Consider the following 20,946-nt stretch of genomic DNA (forward strand, 5'->3'; position numbering starts at 1 on the left):
TTGAGACACATTCACATACATTTTATTATGGCTCTTAAATGAAAATTTCTTGTTTTAGAGGTATATTCTTCAAGTTCTAAACACAATAGTAAAATGCAATGACTGGAAAAAATGTAATAATCCCCATACAAAAAATGATTTTGTTTTTAGAAATCACTTTTTCATGGAAATAGTGTGCTTTTTATTTCCTATAAACACATTTTACTTTTCAAACTCACTCTAACCTCAAGAACACCCTATGGCACTTAATAAACCTAACTCTCTTCGTATATGCAATCTAGTCCTATCAATTGCTTTCTCAAATGTAATATAACTCTAACACATACACAAAAGGAAGAGGAGGAGGCACAGGGACAAAAGAGAAGAATAAAACTACGATGTCAATCTTGTTTTCAACAGTGAGATAATATCAACAAGGAAAATGAGATCTTCGTTTCCATAAGGAGTTGAATCTAGAGAATTCCGATTCTTTGTGGTATCAAACAGTAACACAATGCAAACCATTGTTTCTGGGATAAGATTTTTAAAAAAAATTAAACAAATCTTTGAATGAATGTAACAATATAGCTAGACCAAAAACAAAAAAACCACACAATAATCACTGCAAGAAGATCCCACAGGTTATAGAAAACATAAAGGAATTTTAATATCCAAACAGGGCAAAAAATACTAGATTAATGACCCATTCATTAAGTGTGAATCACTTTAGGTTCTTTACAGTACCAGATGTATTTTAAAGTAAAATCTGAATGCGTATTGCAGAGAATAAAACCATTTTAAAAACTTTTAATTTCCTTACCTGATACTAATGACAGTAGGTTTAGAGTGAAAAGTCTTTGAATGATTTGTTTTAACACTAAGAGTAAGATTTAAACCAAAGTTAGCAATGTTCCTGAAATATGAATTTGTTCAGTAGTAACCTTTTCATCATGAATAATACCACTTCCTTTTCAAAAAGTAGTCAATGTACATTTTAAGATTTGTGCAATAAAAAAATATACTGGCTAATGAAAAGTGTTATTACTTGAGATAGTCAAAATGAAAGAAAAACTATATTTTTGCTTAAATTACCTATGCTCAAATAATTTACCCTGCATTTCACAGATGTGTAGTAAAATATTTCTGAAACAGAGAAAAATAAGGGTCCTAAAATAGAAACATAAGCCAGAAGAATTTAAAAATAGCTCCTGATATTTTATTTTTTGAGTATTTTGCTTAAGCTGCTTTTGGTTGCATGCCCTGATCTGTAGAAGTTAACAAGGAAATAAAATTTCCAGGTATTTAAAAAAATTTGCTCATCTTTCATAAAGCAACTTTTAATGTAACAACACTTAAAAATACACAGTGACTTAATGAAACATCAGTACAACTGCATAGAATTGAGCTCCAGGGAATTGTATACCTATTAGTTGTGTTTCCTGGGCTCTGGTTTACAAGAAAATTGGCTTAGAGACCAGCTTAGAGTCATTTGCTCCTGCTTGGAAGATACTACTGGCCAGGAAAACACAAAAATTTCACAGGCCTTTTCTGTTCCTAAATAAAATGCTAGGAGCTCTCTGAAGGTCTTAAAAACAACTGACCACCCAAATATGTATACTGGGGCCATTTGTGAGTCAAAGAAGGGAGTTTGTGAGTTTCACTGAAAACAAAACAAAACAAAATCTCCCATAGCTATTCTAAGAGACTCTGAAATGTACTAGAAATTTCAAAAATACAACAATGCCATCAAAGATTAAACCTCTAATGCTCGGAGCCACCCCAAAATAATAAAATTGGGAACTCCAAGAAAGCAGGTACCAAAAGAATCAAAATAATGATTGCACTGAGGATTTTCCTCTTTGAAGGCTGTTTAAAGAGGTAGGATTTTAAGGTTCTTTTGTTTATCTTTTGGCCTCTGAACATTTAAAAAATGCTTTGCCCAGCTGGTCCTTCAGGCTAATTTTGGAGTTCACAACAAACCCCAAGCCTGACATAAGGATTTTCTACAGTTTCACAGCTATCATTTGTACAAATTAAAATTAAGTTGATTTACTCTTTCTGAGTACATATACACTAGAAAATGGCAAATTAATGTATTTCTTTACATAAATTTTTGTTTCAAAATTCTCAAAAAAAAAAACCAAAAAAAAAAACAAGAGCAGATGACTTTGCATTCAAAGACTACCAAAGTGTATATTTGATATTTACATGCAAACAACCTAAAACCTTATAAATCTCCTGTCAACTCTGCATGATACCTTTAAGAAGGAAATGACATACAAAGTCTCCTAACTGTGCAAAATACTAAACTGGTCAAACATTTTACATAATGAAATAATACATGTAAATGTAGAAGCTGACACATGAAATTAGCACAGGTTCAAAATAACTCATCACATTTCAGAGATTTTCTTTAGTAACAAGTTTTGTTTTTATACTTCCTGGTACACAGGAAAATTTATCAGAAGATAAAAATTCTTTTAAACAAGGTCAACAGGGAGTTCTTGAGGCACCTTCTCATATAAAATGTAAGATGAATGCAATTAATCCATCTGAGAAAAGTTTTCAATCTAAGTGAACTTTTTTCCCCACTTAAGTATATTTTACAGAATTTTAATAAGGCAAGACAAATTTGTGAAAAAATGTAGATACAAAAATGATGTAAACCAATAATTTATATTTAAAAACCCCAAAGGGAAAATGGTAAAGATGGCATTGTTCAAACCATACCTTAAAAAAACAAAACAAAACAAAACAAAAACAAACCTAAAACAGAATGGTGCACAGCTGAAGATTACAAAGAACTTCTTGGGCTCTCTGCACAGTTTTGGTTTTTTGTTTTTTTTAAACATCTTTATATTACATGTCTGAAATCATATTAGGAATGCAAACTAAAACTGCACACTACTTTAGTGGAAAAAAGTTCAACATTGTGCAATTTTCTGCCTCTTAATTTTTAAAAAAGTGGCAGCAATCCCTGCATTTGCATTTGAAACAAGGATCTGAAAAACTTTATTTAAAAAGTTGATGAATGCAAAAATTGGCAGACATCCAGCATCTTGTTTCTTTTTAAAACAATACGGATGGTAAGTAAATTCATGATTACAAATTGAACCTTTTAAATAAATACATTGTATCTGACATTTGCATGGACTGATTTGATAAAATCTTTAAGTAAACAACGGCTTTACTACACTCCCTGTAGCCTCCAGCAACTGGCTTTAGATTCTGGAGTCCTTCTCACTGGGTTTCATACCCTGCCACTCGATATCCTGCAGGCTGACTAGGCAACATGCTGCCATTCTGTCCTGGAGGAGGCTGCACTCCATAATTTGGTCCCATCCATGGTGCAGAAGACTGTGTCTGACTGGTAGAGCATGTGAAAGAAGCAGAGGGGAGGGAAACCCACTGATTAAAACAAAATATAATGCAAAGAATAAATAACATACACAAAGGAAATATACTTTCTCTGAAGCCCAAATATAAGAATTATTATGCAAGGAAAGCAAAAGAAAAGTTTTTCTTCTTCTTAAAAACAAGCAATCTCATAGATTTAATTTGTGCAGTTTAATGACAGCTAAGAACATACCCTTAATCTGTAAACATTTATCCCCTTTGACCACAGAGAAAACTCATCTTAGGAAGGAATTGTTTAAAAAAAAATTTTTTTTAAATCATCATTCAAGTAGTCTTCTTCCTTTTACCCCCCATCCCAGCCCACCTCCTTCCCATTTCCCCCCCCCCGTTATTGTCCATGTGTCCTTTATACTTGTTCCTGTAAACCCTTCCCCCTTTTCCCTGAAATTCGTCCCCTTTCCCCTGTGATCAGTCAGCCTGTTCTCAATTTCAGTGTCTTTGGTTATATTTTGCTTGCTTGTTTGTTTTGTTGATTAAATTCATGTTAAAGGTGAGATTATATGGTATTTCTCTTTCACTGCCTGGCTTATTTCACTTAGCATAATGCTTTCCAGTTCCATCCATGCTGTTGCAAAGGGTAGGAGCTCCTTTTTTCTGCTACATAGAATTCCATTGTGTAAATGTACCATACTTTTTTGATCCATTCATCTTCTGATGGGCACCTAGGCTGCTTCCAGCACTTGGCTATTGTAAATTGTGCTGCTGTGAACACTGGGGTGCATAGGTTCTTTTGGATTGGTATTTCAGGGTTCTTAGGATATAATCCTAGCAGTGGAATTGCTGGGTCAAAAGACAGATCCATTTTCACTTTTCTGAGAAAATTCCATACTATTTTCCATACTGGATGTACCAGTTTGCATTCCCACCAACAGTTCATTAGGGTTCCCTTTTCTCCACATCCTCTCCAACACTTGCTGTTCGTTGCTTTGTTTCAGGAAGAAATATTGTCCAACTGGGTTGGGTAAACATTGAGCAAATCATTTCCTAAAATAAACCTGACCATTTGCTATGACATTTATATTACTCAAAGAAGTAAAACAATTATTAGCATATGTAAGTTTGTAAAGTTTTTCAACATTATAAATATAAAATTATTTTTATTTATTTATTTAATTTTTAAAAGATTTTATTTATTTATCTTTAGAAGTGAAGGGAAGGAGAGGGAGAGAATATCAATGTATGGTTGCCTCTCGTGGGTCCCCTGCTGGGAACTGGCCTGCAACCCAGGCATGTGCCCTGACTGGAAATTGAACTGTGATCCTCTGGTTCGCAGGCCTGTGCTCAATCCACTGAGCTACACCAGCGAGGGCTATTTATTTACTTTAAAATTTTTTATTTATCTTTAGAGGGGAAGGGAAGGAGAGAGGGAGAGAAGTATCAATGTATGGTTGCCTCTCATACATCCCCTGCTGGGAACTGGCCTGCAACCCAGGCATGTGCCCTGACTGAGAATCGAACTGCAGTTGTTTGGTTCGCAGGCCCACACTCAATCCACTGAGTTATACCAGCCAGGGAATAAGATTATTTTCAAATAAAACTCATAAAGTATTTTAATTTCTAGTTTGTTTCTTAGAAATTTAAGCAAAATTACATAACTCAGGGTGTATCAAGAAGCTCCCATGGGACAATAAACTCTTTTGCACAGAAAAAAACAAAATAAAAAGAACAACCAGCAACAAAATTCTACAAAAGAATTGCCAAGTGACCATTAGTCACAAGAAAGCTTAATAACTATTAAGACCTCATTTTCTTTTTCTTTAAGATTTTATTTTATTTATTTTTAGAGACAAAGAGAGGGAGAGAACTTTGATGTGCAAGAGGAACATCAATTGGTTGCCTCTCACACACCCCCAGTGGGGGACCTGGCCTACAACCCAGGCATGTGCAATGACTGGCAATCAAACTGGCAGGCTTTTGATTTGCAGGCGGGTACTTAACCCACTGAGCCACACCAGCCAGAGCAAGCTCTTATTTTCTTACTTAAATATTAGTTGCTTCATTACCCAAATTCTTGTAATGCTGGTTTAACTTTAAGGCAACATTTTCCTGGGAAAAATTTTAAAGAGATGTACCAAAAACTATAAATTAAAAACCATTCTGAATAAATCCTTCAAAGGCTAAAGCTATGCTTTAGAAAGAGAGCCACATTACCAACTAATTACTATATTTTTCAGACTGTAAGATGCACTCCCACCCCCTGGCATTTGGGAGGAATAATGGTTGTTAATGCTGTTGTTGAGTTCTGTTTACATTTACATTGATGAAATATTATGTTATTTATGTTATTAAATATTTTAACACATTTTTGCTTCAAAAAATTTTCCCCTAGTTTCCTCCTCTAAAACCTAGGTGCATCTTATGGTCCGAAAAATAAGGTACTTAAAATCTCTTCCAAAGTTCTTGATGTTTTCAAAGGCCAATAATAAAGGAAAAGAGCAAATATGCTTACTTAAATCCTTGCTGGTTCCATGCCTGGCCATACATTCCATATGCAGGTACCTGCCAACCATTAGGCATATACTGGCCAATTTGTTGTGCATTTCCATACCACTGGCCCCACTGGCCATAAGCTTGTGGATATCCGATTTGATTTGGCTATTAAGTAAAATTACACCAGATTATTAGTATTATTTGAAGTTAGGTCCTAATATACCACAAATAACTAAAATGCATAGCCATAACACATAGGGCCATCATTACATTTAAAATGAAAGAATCAACAAAAGTTTAGCAAGTGACTGCTTAAAAAAAAAAGTGAGGTTATATTGCTGTAACCTGACCTGATGCTCTGAATGGCATATTCTTTATAAAGCAGTGGGTAATGTTCTAGCAATAAATATTAAACTCAGTATAACGTTCGAGTGTTCTGTACACTCGAACATTCACGACTGTTTCCTTTAGACGGGGAAAATACAAAGATGATTTATTTCTATATTCAGTGTACTTAAAGAACTTATAGTTTAGGATTTTCTTACTCCTCTTTATAGTGATGCTCCATTTACAATTCCCTCATAGTAATCTTCATGGGATCAAGTTAAACATTAAAGCTGCCTAGAAAAAAGAAAAGCAGCAAAATGCCAAGGCCCTAAACATAAACATAACTACATTTTTTTTCAATTGCGTCAACAATGCATGTCAGTTCTCCAAAGAGTATGTGAATAAATCTACCAAGTATTAAGAAAAAATTTAATACCCTGTTAGGTTTGTCGGAGCATTTTAAAATCCACTGTGTATGAGTCAATTGAGGCGGTCACATTCATCATGTCACAACTGCAATCCATGAGCCACCACTCTGGAACTATAATACATGTAGGAAGAGCCCTTATATACTGTCATTTTAGTATGAACTAGAAACTTATTAACATGGATTATCAGCAATTTCATTTTCAAATAACCTTATTATTAGTATTACTCTGCAAAGTCAAGAACCCTCTCACCTGTTGCACGGGGTTTATCATATCAAGAGTTTCTTTGCCCCAATAGCACTTCACAATGTGACCTTCAATGGTAGTTCCATTAACAGAAACAATTGCATGTGCTGCGCTTTCATGGGAGTTGAATCTATTAAAAACAATTATTAATAATCATTCAATATAAATTGCTTAAAATACTCCAGAATAAAACATTATTTTTATTCTAAATCAAGCTGAGCCAGGCAGCTCACATACAAGAATCAATAAAATGGCATATTTTCTTTGCTTCCCCTACCCCAAAGATCTTGTAATTCTGGAGAAACATTTAAAAAAAAATCCTCACCAGAGAATATGGTCATCGATTTTAGTAAGTGTAAGGGAGGGAGTGTGTGTGTGTTTGGGTTGGGGGGGGTGATAAGGAGTGGGGAGAGAGAGTGAAAGAAAGTAAGCACTAACTGCCTGCCTTTTGTATGTGCTCCCACCAAGAACTGAACATTTTGGTGTATGGGATGATGCTTCAACCAACTGAGCCACTAGGCTAGGGCTTGGAGAAACTTCTTTTATACAGGATATTTTACTGGCTTTGTGTTGGAAGAAGGGAGCTAAAAAAAAAAAAACCTGGCAAATAAACTAAATGCTAAGAGAAATTTTTATTTCTTTATAACCAAGGTAAATTTTTAAGAAAACCACTAAGTTAAATATTTAAAAATAATTTTGGGGGAAAAAATTAAAGAAAAAAACAAAACTACCCCTACCGAACAAATGAATATCCTTTATCTGGAAAGACTCGAATTTCCATTATTTGTCCAAATGGTGAAAAAGTCTGACGCATTAGTTGTTCTGTTAAGACAAAAAAAAATTTTTAAACCCATTAAGTTAAATTAAAATCCTAGAAATATTAAGCTTTTCAATTTAAAAATTAATCTCAAAATGCCACACAAGTAAAGCTCCTGTACCTGTTAGCCCAGAAGTGACACCTCCACAGTATACAGTACAGTTGCTTGGACTAGACTGATTTACGACCTCATCGTATGAGAGCTGTTTGGTGTTTGCTGGGGATGGAAAGTTTTACATTTTTAATTCATTAAATAAAATGTTCCAAAAGAGAAATGCAGCATTAACTACACTACTATAATGGTAATATTTACCTTGACCAAATACTTATATAATACATATTATGTTTGAATGAAAATTAAACCTCCCCCAAGAATGTCTACAATATTACCCAATATTGTCTATTTAACAGGAGACTTGACATTAGAGATAATATTTATTATTTATAATTACAAAAATGAAAACTAAGTACATTTTAGAATAGTAGTCTTGATTTGCTTCTCATCTAGTTCTGCAATAAGTCTCCGGGAACAGCTCTAACATTTAAAATCTAGTGTATTTTCCTCCAAAATTCCACATTTCCTTTTCTTCTCCAATACACCTACACTCATATGTACTCTTTGGAGCTGGAGGCTTTCGGGTTGCCCAGTTAGTTCTGATTTGTCTTCCACCAAGCCACTGGCCACCCATCTGTTGAATGGCGTTTTCAGCATCCTGTTCCACACAACATTGGAGATAACAAAGAACCCACTATTAGTTAATGTTTAAAAACTGTTGGCCACAGAGAAAACTTGTGTATGCTTTTCACAAATATTTTTTGAATAAAAATGCTTTTTGAAGTACACAATTTACGATAGCTCATCTAAAATGCAATGGTACTTTTATCTTTCTTTAGACACAGAAATAAAGAACATACTGACAGTGATCAGAGGGGAGGTGGGAGGGGGACAATGGGGGAAAGAAGGAGAAGGGTCAACGTACACATATAAAGGACCCAAGGACAAGGATGATGGGGTAAGGGGTGAGGGGAGAGGGGAATGGACAGGGCAGGTGAGAGCAAGAGTTGGGGACGGAAATTGGGGCAACTGTAATTGAATAACAATTTTAAAAAATGTAAAAAAATAAATTATCTTTCTTTTATTTAGGTATCAGGCTTTGGTAATGTTAATCAGTGGGAAAAAACCAAAGCCCAAAACCCTTCTGAGGTAGCTGTTAAAAGTTCATGTAATAAACTGGACTATTATGGACGAAAGTCTCACTTTATAGAATTTTGCTAACGACAGTACAGTGATACCTCAGTACTCGTAATTAAGTCATTCCAACGAGTGGTGAGCAAGTGACGATTGATGAAGCATTTTCTTTTGGGGGGTGGTGTCATGACTTATACAAGTTCTAGCAGGTGTGACAAGTGGTGAACAAGTTTCAAAATCTGAAACATTTTTTGTCTTGTCAAAACGTGACAAGTACCAGGTTTGACAAGTTCTGAAGCCAATGAGTACTCAAGTATCACTGTATTTCATTTCTCATTTCATTCAACAAGTAAACATTAAACAGCTATCATGTTTTAGGCAGCAGGCTAAGTGCTAGGGATATGCTGGTGAGTGAGGCAGACGTGGTCTCCGCTGCCATGTTGCTTACAGCTTTTGGGGGAACAAATAAAGTAATTACAAACTGTACATGCCATGACAGAACAAAAGGTTGAGACAGAGGTTACGGACATGGCGATCTACTTTAGGTAGCATGATTAGGGAAGGTCTCTCTGAAATGATAGTTGAGCAAAAATTGAGAGGAAAAGGAGCTAGCCAAGTCACACCACCAGGGGAAAAAGTCCAGGTAGAGGGAAAAGCATTGTAAAGTGTGTAAAGGAAGTAAAGAGATACATAAGCACCTGAAAGAAGAATGTGAAAGATGATTAAATTTCAGTGGACTCTAGTGAGCAGAAATGAAGGGTACCAGAAGAAAAAACAGAAAGATTTTAAGTAAGAGATTATCATGCTCTAATTCATATTTTAAGAAAACTGTTCTTAGTGCTAGGAGGAGAATGGTTTAGGGAGATGGGTAGTAAAAGGAAAAAGATACTTTATGAGACTAAAATAATATCCAGATTTAAAAAATGCTTGCAGTCAGGACTAGCACAGTAGCAGTGAATGTAATCTAAAGGAAGTCAACAGAACTAGGGGTGCATAGTAAGTAAAAGGAGAGGAATCAAAGATATTTCCTAATTCCTACTTGGGTGGTAGGGGAGGACAGTACCACTAGCATTTACTGAAATAAGAAACCTGGGAGGGAGGAGCAGAACAAATTTGAGGGAGAAACAAAGAGCTCCAATGAAGACACGTCGAGTCTGAGATGCTTACAGGACACTTACATGAAGACCATTTGTTTATATGCATGGAGCACAAAGAAATAAGCTGAACTGGAGATATAAAATTAGAGTCATGAAGAAAAATGAGAGAGAGAAATGAAAGCATCCTGGAATCCTGAAAAGCAGCAAACCTGAATATTGACTAGGGAAAGGAAAAGCTGACAGTTAAAGTGACTAAGGAGTAGCTAGTGATGAAGGAAGAAATCCACAAAAGTATACTGTCACAGAGCCAGGAACTGAACTTTAAAAGAAAAGTGTTGGTGGACAAGGATAGAGAGATACTAGAGAGAAAAAAAAAAGCCAGTTTAGAGTGAACTGAGAAGTAACTGGGGTGCAGCTTTGGTCTGCATGTGTCAAATGTGGACTTAACTCAGCAAAAGAACAGACAAAGTCAAGGATAAAAGCCACCTTGAAACCCACAAAAAGGAAATACTACTGTAGCCTCCCCTTATATATAAGGAATATATGCCAGAACCCTCAGTTTATGCCTGAAAATGCAGATAGTACCAAACCCTATATATGCTATGTTTTCTCCCTATATATAGACATACATACATACATACATACTTATGATAAAGTATAATTTATAAATCAGGCATAGTAAGAGATTACTAACAGTAACTAATAAAATAGAACAATTATAACAATATACCATAATAAAAGTTATGTGAATGTAGTCTCTCAAAATATCTTAGTGTACTGTACTAACCTTTCATTTAAAGAAAGCACTTTATGGCTTCTCTTTTTCATAGATGAATTGCTAGCATAACTACTCTTGTGCTTTCGGTCCATAATTAAGTAAAATAGGGTTACTTGAAAACGAGCACTGAAATACTGCTATAGTTGATCTGATAATAGACAGCTAACCAACAAATGGGCAGGTAGTGTATACTGTGTGGATAACATTGAACAAAGAGATGATTAATGTCCTAAGTGGGATGGAGTGGGATTTCATTACATTACTCAAAATGACATTAAATTTAAAATGTATTAGTTGTTTATTTCTGGAATTAGCCATTTAGTATGTTTAGACAGTGGTTGTCTTTAGGTAACTAAAACCAAAGAAAGCGAAGTGCAGACAAGGGGTACTATTGTATTCTTTTAAAGAAACATTGTTCACCACACTAACTAGTTTGTTGAATGCCATAAGATCTTTATCTACTGTTATGGGTTGAAATGTGTCCCTTAAATTAATATGAAAACCTAACTAACACCACATCCCTGTAACAATGAATGTGATCTTGCTTGGAAATAGGGTCTTTGCAGATTATTTGTTAAAATGAGGTCATACCAGACTCAGGCTAGCCCTAAATCCAGTAAGACTGTTGTCCTTATAAGAAGAGAAGCTGATGTGGATACACACAGAGGGAAGGGGGCCATGTAAAGATGAAGACAGAGATCCAAGTGATGCAGCTACTAGGTGAGGATACCAGGGATTACAGGTAACTTAAGGTGCTATTTATTTATTTTCAAAGAGAGGTGAAGGGAGGGAGTAAGAGAGGGAGAGAAACATTGATGTGTGAGAGATATATCCACACCAATATGTGGACTCAGTGTCAGTCTGCAAACCAAAGGGTCACAGGTTTGATTCCCAGTCAGGGCACATGCCTGGGTTGCAGGCCAGGTCCCTGGTGGGGAGTGTGGGAGAGGCAACCACACACTGGTGTGTCTCTCTCCCCTCCCTCCTTTCCCCTCTCTAAAAGTAAAAATATCTGAGGAATTCCTGTATAATAGCTTTTATTTTCTCAGTGAAGCATAAGGCAGGCAGTTCAGGGTGATGATGGAGAAGAGTAAAGAATATCTGAGGAGACAGGAGGGGACATGAAATAGTTAACAAAGAATGTGGCCCTGGCTGGGTGATCAGTTGGTTAGAGCGCTGTCTGATGTACCAAATTGGTGGGTTGGATCCCTGGTCAGGACATATACAATAAATAACCAATGACTGCATAAATAAGTGGGACAACAAATCGATGTATCTCTCTCCAAAATCAATAAATAGAAAAATTAAAAAAAAAAACAGGACATCAAATTTACTAGAAAAACAGGTTTACAAACATAGCACCATTTGCTCATCTAAAGTGTGTGACCATTAAATTAGAAGTGAAATCAGTTTTTCTCTAGCAATATTCACTTATGGCAGAGTAAGCAAAAAAGAGCTACGTTCAGTCAATATCGTGGTTTGCCTAGTGTACACAACATGGGTACAGGCAAAGGGAGTAGAGTAACTGCAATCTGCGCTGCGGCTCTTCACAACACCAGTGTCTAGCAATCACATATCACAGGTTTCATAAAATCTGAAATGTAAACTCAGGCAGATTAAATTAAACCACTTACTCAAAGTTGTGATGGTTGTCAGGGTTCAAATTCATCTCTAGCTAACTCCAGAGGCCACCCATAGACAACCTTTGCTATCTGATTCTATTTCATACTAAATATGCATTTAACAGTGATTTTTATATAGCAGGGAGAGGCCTTGCTCTGGCCAGAGTACTGACCTGCAAACCAAAGGGTTGCCAATTTGATTCCAGGTCAGGGCACATGCCTGGGTTGCAGGCCAGGTCCCCAGCTGGAGATATGCAAGAGGCAACAATCAATGTTTCTCTTGCACATTGATGTTTCTCTCCCTCTCTTTCTGTCTCCCTTCCTCTCTCTCTAAAAATAAATAAAATCTTTCTCTCTATATATAAAATATATACTATATATATACACACACATATATTTTATATATATAGCAGGAGCCTTTATTCCATTATCTCAATAGGAAAAAGCAAATTCCTATTCCACCAAAGCCCCCAACCTACTTTCTCAAATAGTACACTAAAAATTGTGTGTATATATATATATATATATATATATATATATATATAAAATCAACCCTCCAAGGAACTCACACTATTTGTAGTATCAGCCATATATATAAGGTATTTTCCTAACTATTATGATTAACAGTAGAGCTTTCAGAACCAACTACATTCTCACAGTTTTTATTTTTTCATCTCACAGAAAAGAATTTTATAATTGGTAGATGGGACAATACATGGTGGAATTTTGTGTTTTCACTTCTCAATATGCTTTACTATTTACATTTTTTCTTCTAATATGTGGGTTCTTTATGACCTCTTAGGTTTATCCACTTTCTTGGAAGACATTTTCGCTTCATGAGAAGATGATAGCTATACTGCATAATACACTTAAATAATCTGACCATAAGAGACAATGTTCCTGTGTGAACTGCACAATGCTACTGCATTCTACATCCCCTTACCTGAATTTGTAATCCGCACAAACATTTTTAGGGCAGATTTTTTATTTGAAAAGTAAATTCTGGGCAAAATGGTTGCATGCTATAGCAAATATTCCTCACCAAGAACTCATAGTGAGGGATAGCCAGATATTAGTTCCAATTTAAGTAGACACAGGAACTAGAAAAAACAAAATAGTCTGACACTATTTGGCATAACTGCAAAAACCAAGAAGGAACTAACACAATAACTGATGCTGATGTATTCAATCTGAAGCCATCAAGAAATTATGTATCTATTTCAAATATTCCTTTAACTAAACTAAGAAAAGTATTTTTTAAAACATATTTTATACTATCAAAAACTTTCAATGGTTCATTCTAAGGCAATCTTACACAGAAAGTAAGTACAGTAAATTATCATTGACAAAAAAGTCAAAATATAGAGGCAATACAAGAAAACCCAAGGTTAATGAAACCTTTGTGTATACTCCAAAATTAGTGTCTATCAACTATCCCACTCCTATATTTTTGGAAGTGTGATATCTCTGCATTTAACTGTTTTAAACCTTGAGTTACCACACTAAAACATTAATGACTTTATTTAAATTTGTAATATGTTTACAAGGTTCAAACCTCAAACCATACAATACAGTAAGAAACTTCCCTCTTTGTCCCCCATCTGCCACATAAAGAGTGCCTATTACCTACTTGCTAACAGGAAACGCTGAAACAAGGTTGTTTATGAGCAAAAGAAAACATACACATGCATGCACACCATGTTCTCTTCCGTTTCACACCTAAATAAGCTTTGCCACTTAACATTGTACCATAGAAAACTTTCTATAATCTGTACTTACAAAGTGTCCTTATTCTTTTTTAAAAAATATATTTTAAAATATTTAATTTTTAGAGAGAGGGGAAGGAAGGAGAGAGGGAAAGAAACAACCATATGCGAGAGCCTCTCAACAGGGGACCTGGCCTGCAACCCAGGAATGCACCTTGATAGGGAATCATGAGCGCCCAATCCACTGAGCCACACCATCCAAGGCCTTTTTTAAAAAGTACCTACAGCACAGTATTACACTGTATAGAAGATACACCAAAGATTTCTCCAGCTGTCACATGAAATGAGCTTTTCCTTTCTTTATAAATCCTACTCTCACCTTTCATTTGATAAATTGCACTGTCCTTCCTTTCCTCTGCAAAAACCAGAAATTTCAAATCCATGTGAATTAGTATTCAGTAAATGTTTGTTAAATGAAAGAAATGATGAAACAAACATTTCAAATACATTAATAAACAATGTAAAAAGTCCTGGCCCATTAGAGCATTTTATTAGTTACATTTGAATTATCATGGGAATCTGAAATAGGTTGACAAAATGAGATTTTCAATATCTTTGGCTGATAATTTAAACATGTCCACTTTATATATTCTGAAAACATTTTATAAGTACTTTGCATGCATAGGTACTAAACAGAAGTTGAATAAATGGCCAAACAGGAGAAAGAACATATCCTTTAGTGTAGGTGTTAATTTTCAGTGAAATGAACAAATGGCATATGGAAGAAAAGATTAATAACTAAAATGAGTATTTTCATTCTTTACTCTTGAAGCACTGTACATGCACTTTTTAATCGAGCTCACCCATTTGTTGAAAAAAGAGACAAAGCCATATCCCTTAGACTTTCCTGTTGCCATGTCTTTTACCACTCGGGCGTCTCTGAAATCAGAAACAATCAGAAGTTCAGGTTTGCAAACTCTCCTGTGGATATCAAATGAGAATTTTACACACAACTCATTTTCATGTTTCATCTTCATTAAAATGAACCATTAACACAAATTCACCTTTTACTCTATAAATTTATTATGTATTAGCAAATGAGGCTTAATTTTATAACATGCAAATCAATAACTTCTTAAATATGTATGTATACATTGTATAGAAACTGCCTCCCATTTTGAAAGTTTTAAACTTTTAAATACTAAGCATGGTGAAGACAGCTATTCAGATCAATTACTTAACCACTTATAGGGTTCACAGACACATTAGATGAATGGCTTTGTTTAACCATGCAATTTATAATTTGCTATTTGATACCATATACTACCTAATCATTAAAAAATTAAAATAGAAAACTGGAAACTAAGAAAATGAAAAAGTTGTATATTCCCTAAATTAAGTAAATTATTTTCTCAGATCAATTTATATCCCCCCTCCTTATGGACTATTTGTAAATTTTGATAACTTGACATTTTCAGAAATGCTAAATAACTGAAGAAAAATACCACACACACACACTTTAGTTTTAAACTATATATGAAAGGATTTTATACTGAATTTTAAAGTAGCAATCATATAAGATTGATTGGAAACTATAAGATATAAGAGCAAAATTTTAAAAACTCAGAAAGTAAAAAAGCACGCCAACATTTATCCATTGTGAACCGTAGCTTGTAGTTAGCCAGGGCAATTCTGTCCATTCTTCAGAGATACTCTGCAAAATAACCAGAGCCCTATTATTTGAGATTGAGTAAAAAACCCAGTCATGATAGCTAAAACTCCATACCTCAAAAAATTGGACTCAAATTGTGCTTCACAGGCAATCTGCTTTTAAGTTAGCCAGGTATGTCACAATGCTTGTTCTCTCAGGACACATGAACAAAACAGGCACTTTCACAACAAAAACCCAAGTCAGAAAGCCATGCAATATAATTTTTTATTAAGTATACATAAGCATATTTTGATCAATTTAGGAGTGATTTATGAAGTGTTTAGGTTCAAAATGACAAAGACGTAAGGGTAAAAAGGGAAAACTAATGCAAGTCACTTCTTATTATGTAAAAATACTTATTAAATGATCTGAATGGTACACATGCATTAATTTGGTAGCTGATTCAGTTCTATACCAAAAACTTGTTGGATTACCCTAAACTCAAGGAACAGGAAGAGTTTACTATATTAATTAGAAAAGGAACTACATTTTTCATACTAAATATTTTATTAGGTCATCATTTACAGTGTATTTTCTGTAACTCATTGTTGTAGGATCTTTACTGAGACTATGATAAGAACCTTTTAATATAGTTGCCAACTTATTTCCTTTAATAAAAAATATAATCAGGAAATGATGCTACTCCACTGAAAACGATTCTTTTAAATTTAGGAACACATTCTTTGGGTAGCCCAAAGCTTAAACATTATTTATATATTACATCAACTAAAAATTATAAAACTTAAAGAAAAGCCTTATCCTAGAAAAACTAATATATACATAAATAATCATGGTTGGCCATAATGAAATCTACAGACTATAATTATGATACCAACATATTTAACAAAAAGAAATTACTGATCCATGATTAAAAAGTCAAGAAATTACTAAAATTTGAATATCCTTTAACTTAACTGACTGTTAAATAATCTTTATCTAATCCCAAACTATAATTCCCATGTTTTCAGAAAAGTTACTTGAAGAAAAATTAAAACATTTAATAAAATAGCTATTTAATCTGTTAAAATGTTAGAAAAATTTTTCCCTAGGGTTAAGTTTCAGAAAATGTTAGCCTTGAAATATATTTAATTCTTACTTATTTTTGACAGGATTCTCTAAGGAAGCAGTAGCAGCAAATATCTAGACCAGGGTTCTTTAATCCTTTTATGGCCCTATGACTACTCTGAAAATATGGTAGAACTTACAGAGATACTCCATACCAAAAAGAAAAACAACATTTTGTGTATAGAAACTTATACAGACTTTTGAAAGGCTAACAGTTAAGACCATCCAGTCTAGGTATTTGAAAGCAGGCTAAAGATCATCAAGATCCTAAGGCAGACTAAAAGGAACAATTGAGAAATTAGAACTTATTTTCCTAATCAGTTCTCATACAGAAAAATATCAGCCCTGGCCAGTGCAGCTCAGTTGGTTGGAGCACCTTCCCCTAAACAGAAGGCTGCATATTCAGTCTCCAGTTAGGACCCATGTGAAAGGCAACTGATTGACGTTCTCTTTCCTTCTCCTCTCTCTAAAATCAATAAGCATGTCCTTGGGTGAGGATTAAAAAAAAAGTCACCTACCAGAAAAGAGTCTATTTATAAACCCTGATCTCGACAACTGCCTTTAGAGTTGGTACCTTATTATGCATGTTCATCATCCTACCAATGAAGTACAACTCTTCAAATGAAAATTCTCCCAAAATTCATCACCAAACTATTGGCATTTACTTTCCTCCTCACCTCAATTTGCTGCTGGTCTGTTCATCAAACCAAATTAAAGCTAGTGTTTCCTTCTGACTTCAGTTAAGAAAATTTACTCTCTTTTAGCTGGAACAACAATAATAGAGCAACCAGAAACCCTAACAAAATTCTCTTTTCTATATTAAATAATTAAATGTAAGAAAGTACTATAATTAAATTATTATTCTTATTCTATTACGGCATGTTTTTCAAAATAGTGAAGTTCTTTTATGATAAATAAAGCCTTGAGTGAGCTATTTACAAAGGGGTTAAGCTGATTAATAACAAATGCGAGCAAGACAGAGCTTCACAAAAAACTAAAAGGCATTACTGTTATTGCTGTTAACAGTAACAACAACAAGAGGGTAAATACCTTAGAATTAACACTTAGTAACTGCTTTTGGGGTTAAAATGAGGTTTCTTCTTGTTAAAATAGATTAACACAAAAATGCATGGTATCACAGAAGTGCCCAAAAGGTCTAAATTCCTCAGTCACAGAAGGAATTTACTAAAGATTATGACCAAGCTAGCAAGACACTTATATATGAAACAGATATACAATAGTAAATTTGTCTCAAAAGCTAATGCCAATTGAAAAAATATTTTTAAGATAAATGAAGACAAAAGATTTATTTTCTTTGTCTTTTAATGCTTGAATAGTCACTAAACAATGAAATACATTATATTCAAGTGTTAAAATTAATGTCAAAATTCACAAAAAATTTCAAAGTACTTTTAAGATTGTTCCTAATTAAAAGTATTTTACTTTTATCTTCTGTTACTTACGATATCCTTCCAAATGGTGCAAATGCAGCTTTTATATCTTCAGTTGTAATTTCTGGACTGAGATCACCAACAAAGACATGGAAATGATCTTATAAGGGGAAGGAAGGGGAAGTGAAAAGAAAAATAAAATTTTAGAATTTAAAAAATGCTAAAATTTATTCAATCAAGTTTTCTTAAAATAATTTATGGATTTATAGTAACATATAAGCAAAACACTATCCTCTACCTATACAAATCCTATCAATTTTAAACAAAATTAATCAAGGTAACAATACAGAAAAAACTGTCCTAAAGACTGATACACCTAACTGGAACTGACAGTTATATTTCTTATTATAACCAATTATTATACTGGTCTAAGAAAATAAACTACTAATATGATTATAACAAGTGTTGCAAAAATTAATGACTTAATTACCATTTTAATAGTAATTATTTACATTAATCAGTTTACCACTCTATTAAAGTTTTACAAATTAAAATAAAATAGTGGTACTGTGACTTATGTAGACTAGATTTGCCTCAGTTAAGACAATTCACTGAAGCTAGCTACATGATATACTTGGTTTAACCATAGTTTGTGAAGAACAAGCAAAGAAATACCTTGCATTGCAACAGTTTGATGTTAAAGTATTTGACAGTTTTCTCAAAAGCCAACAGTTTTGGTTGCCCAGACATTACACCATTCAGTTTATGTGAATCCATGTGCATGTGAACTAAGACTGAAGGCAACAGAATGAAAACAGTAATCCCTTCACTTTATATTAGAACCATTAACAAAGCATTGGAGAGAAATAACTATCCCATGTGAAGTTTTAAAAAAAGACAATGCTCAAGAAAAACACGTAAAAAATACAAAATAGTTGGATCAACACTTAAAATAGACATATATATCAATTTTGACAAAGTATATTTGGAAAGAAAAGTTACTCCTACTTGGCAGGCCTTAAGCAAGATATTGGGTTGTCATTTGGGAAACACAGTTTCAGAAGCAACTCAAGCAATCAGGAGATCTGGATATGGAGCACAGATCGTGACCTCAAGGAAGCAGGGTATCTTGCCCTTTAGTTGGTGAAAGTATTTCTAAGGCATCAGCTGCCTCCAAGAGGGTCAGAGAGCTTGAAATAGCACCAAAGTGGTGGACAAGCCACACTTGGTCAACACTGGGAAGAAGGGGGAAAAATATTGCCAGAGAGACAAATAGAAACACGACCTCCTCCCTCCCCACTCCCCCCAACATCAAACAAAAAAATTTCAGGTGGTTAGTGAATACCCTTTCAAGAGATTTCATTTTATGTTTAAGAAGATACAATTACCTTGTGAACGCTGTGTGCTGACAACGGTACTACCTGATGACAAAGATTAGATTTGTTCTTAAATTTATTAACACAAACACATTCAATCATATCTAAGGATAACGATCAAAACATTACTGCAAACACGTATGATGTTTAATGCTTTACAATAAAACTACTGTGAACAATAAAAACAAATGTTCAAAGAGTATAAAATATACTTACTGCTTGTATCTTTCTTTTGACTGCTGGGGGTTGTTGCCCAATTCACTTTGACTTCCTAAAAAAATTTTTTCTACATTTACACTCTATTAAAAAACCAGGTATTACAAGATTTGCATCTATAAACACATAGGAAGGTGTAGGTCTGAGATGAAATGAATACTGGTTCTGGTCAGTTTATCTTTTAACCTACATTTACACAAAAAAAATGTTGTCAAATCTTAATCTTACATATGAGGTCTGTCCGGAAAAAAGTCCAGCCATTGTTAATATAACAAGAATGGTATGTACAACATCAATGTAACCTGGCAGCCAAGGAGAGTGAATTGAAATGCACATGTGTGAACAATGACAACTTCACTCTCAGTGGGGGTGGTAGATGCCATTGAGTGAGCATGTGTACTGTGTGGCTGTTGCATTCCAAATGAGCAAGTAGAGCAACGAATCTGCATCAAATTTTACATTACACTTAAACATTCCTCCTTGGAAACTATTTGGATTCAGAAGGCTGCAGCTATGGGAAACTGGTGACTGGCAGCTTCATCATGACAACGTGCCCACTTATGCATCATGTCTTATACAGAGGTTTTTTTTTTGTGAAACATCAAATCACCCAGGTATCTCAGCTCCACTATCATCCAGATTTGACATCCCGTGACTTTTGGCTTTTCCCAGAACTAAAACCCACCTTTGAAAGGAATGAGTTTCAGACTATTGATGAGATTCAGGAAAATACGATAGGGCAGCTGATAAAAATTCCAACAAAGGACTTTACAGAGTATTTTAACAGTGGAAGAGACACTGGGAAAACAGTGTGAGGTCCTAAGGTGCCTACTTTGAAGGAGACTGAAGCATCACTATCCTATGTACAATGTTTCTTGTATCTTTATCGTTTTCAATAAACGTTTCTAATTTTTCACTGTACATGGCTAGATACTTTCTGGACAGACCTCATACTTCTGTTAACATTCAACCAATCCCCTCTCTTATCTAAAGTACCAATGAATTTTGCCTTTTATTCTTCCCATTAGTATCCAATGTTCCTAGATGTTTCACCCAAGCTTGAGTAATTAAAAAAATTTTAGTATTTACCATGTGTAAGGCACCATGAAGAATATGAACATAAACATGCCCTTTAACAGCTTTTATCCCAC

The 20,946-nt window shown here is 34.4% G+C and overlaps 1 protein-coding gene across 13 annotated transcripts in view; it reads right to left on the bottom strand.

Annotated features, from left to right (window-relative positions):
• Nucleotides 1-20,946, bottom strand: part of TIA1 (TIA1 cytotoxic granule associated RNA binding protein) — a 35,232-nt gene continuing 14,286 nt past the window's right edge. For 2 of the 13 annotated variants that reach the window (XM_037127237.2, XM_053663351.1), the window contains exons 4-13: nt 19,796-19,850; nt 19,592-19,624; nt 18,276-18,363; nt 14,900-14,975; nt 8,249-8,357; nt 7,766-7,861; nt 7,565-7,649; nt 6,834-6,957; nt 5,846-5,991; nt 1-3,346 (exon numbers count right to left, since the gene is read on the bottom strand). In XM_037127237.2, coding sequence (XP_036983132.1) covers nt 3,220-3,346; nt 5,846-5,991; nt 6,834-6,957; nt 7,565-7,649; nt 7,766-7,861; nt 8,249-8,357; nt 14,900-14,975; nt 18,276-18,363; nt 19,592-19,624; nt 19,796-19,850 — 939 coding nt within the window. In that variant the 3' untranslated portion in view covers nt 1-3,219. Of the gene's footprint in view, nt 3,347-5,845; nt 5,992-6,589; nt 6,695-6,833; nt 6,958-7,564; nt 7,650-7,765; nt 7,862-8,115; nt 8,358-14,899; nt 14,976-15,684; nt 18,248-18,275; nt 18,364-18,878; nt 19,568-19,591; nt 19,625-19,795; nt 19,851-20,946 lie in introns of those variants that run through there. The other 11 variants (XM_037127238.2, XM_053663353.1, XR_008391212.1 and 8 more) reach the window with 10 other exon arrangements.

This window comes from Artibeus jamaicensis, unplaced genomic scaffold (genome assembly GCF_021234435.1).
Source record: "Artibeus jamaicensis isolate MK-2021 breed Jamaican fruit bat unplaced genomic scaffold, CSHL_Jam_final contig_3174, whole genome shotgun sequence".
In the NCBI taxonomy this organism is placed as follows: Eukaryota; Metazoa; Chordata; class Mammalia; order Chiroptera; family Phyllostomidae; genus Artibeus; species Artibeus jamaicensis.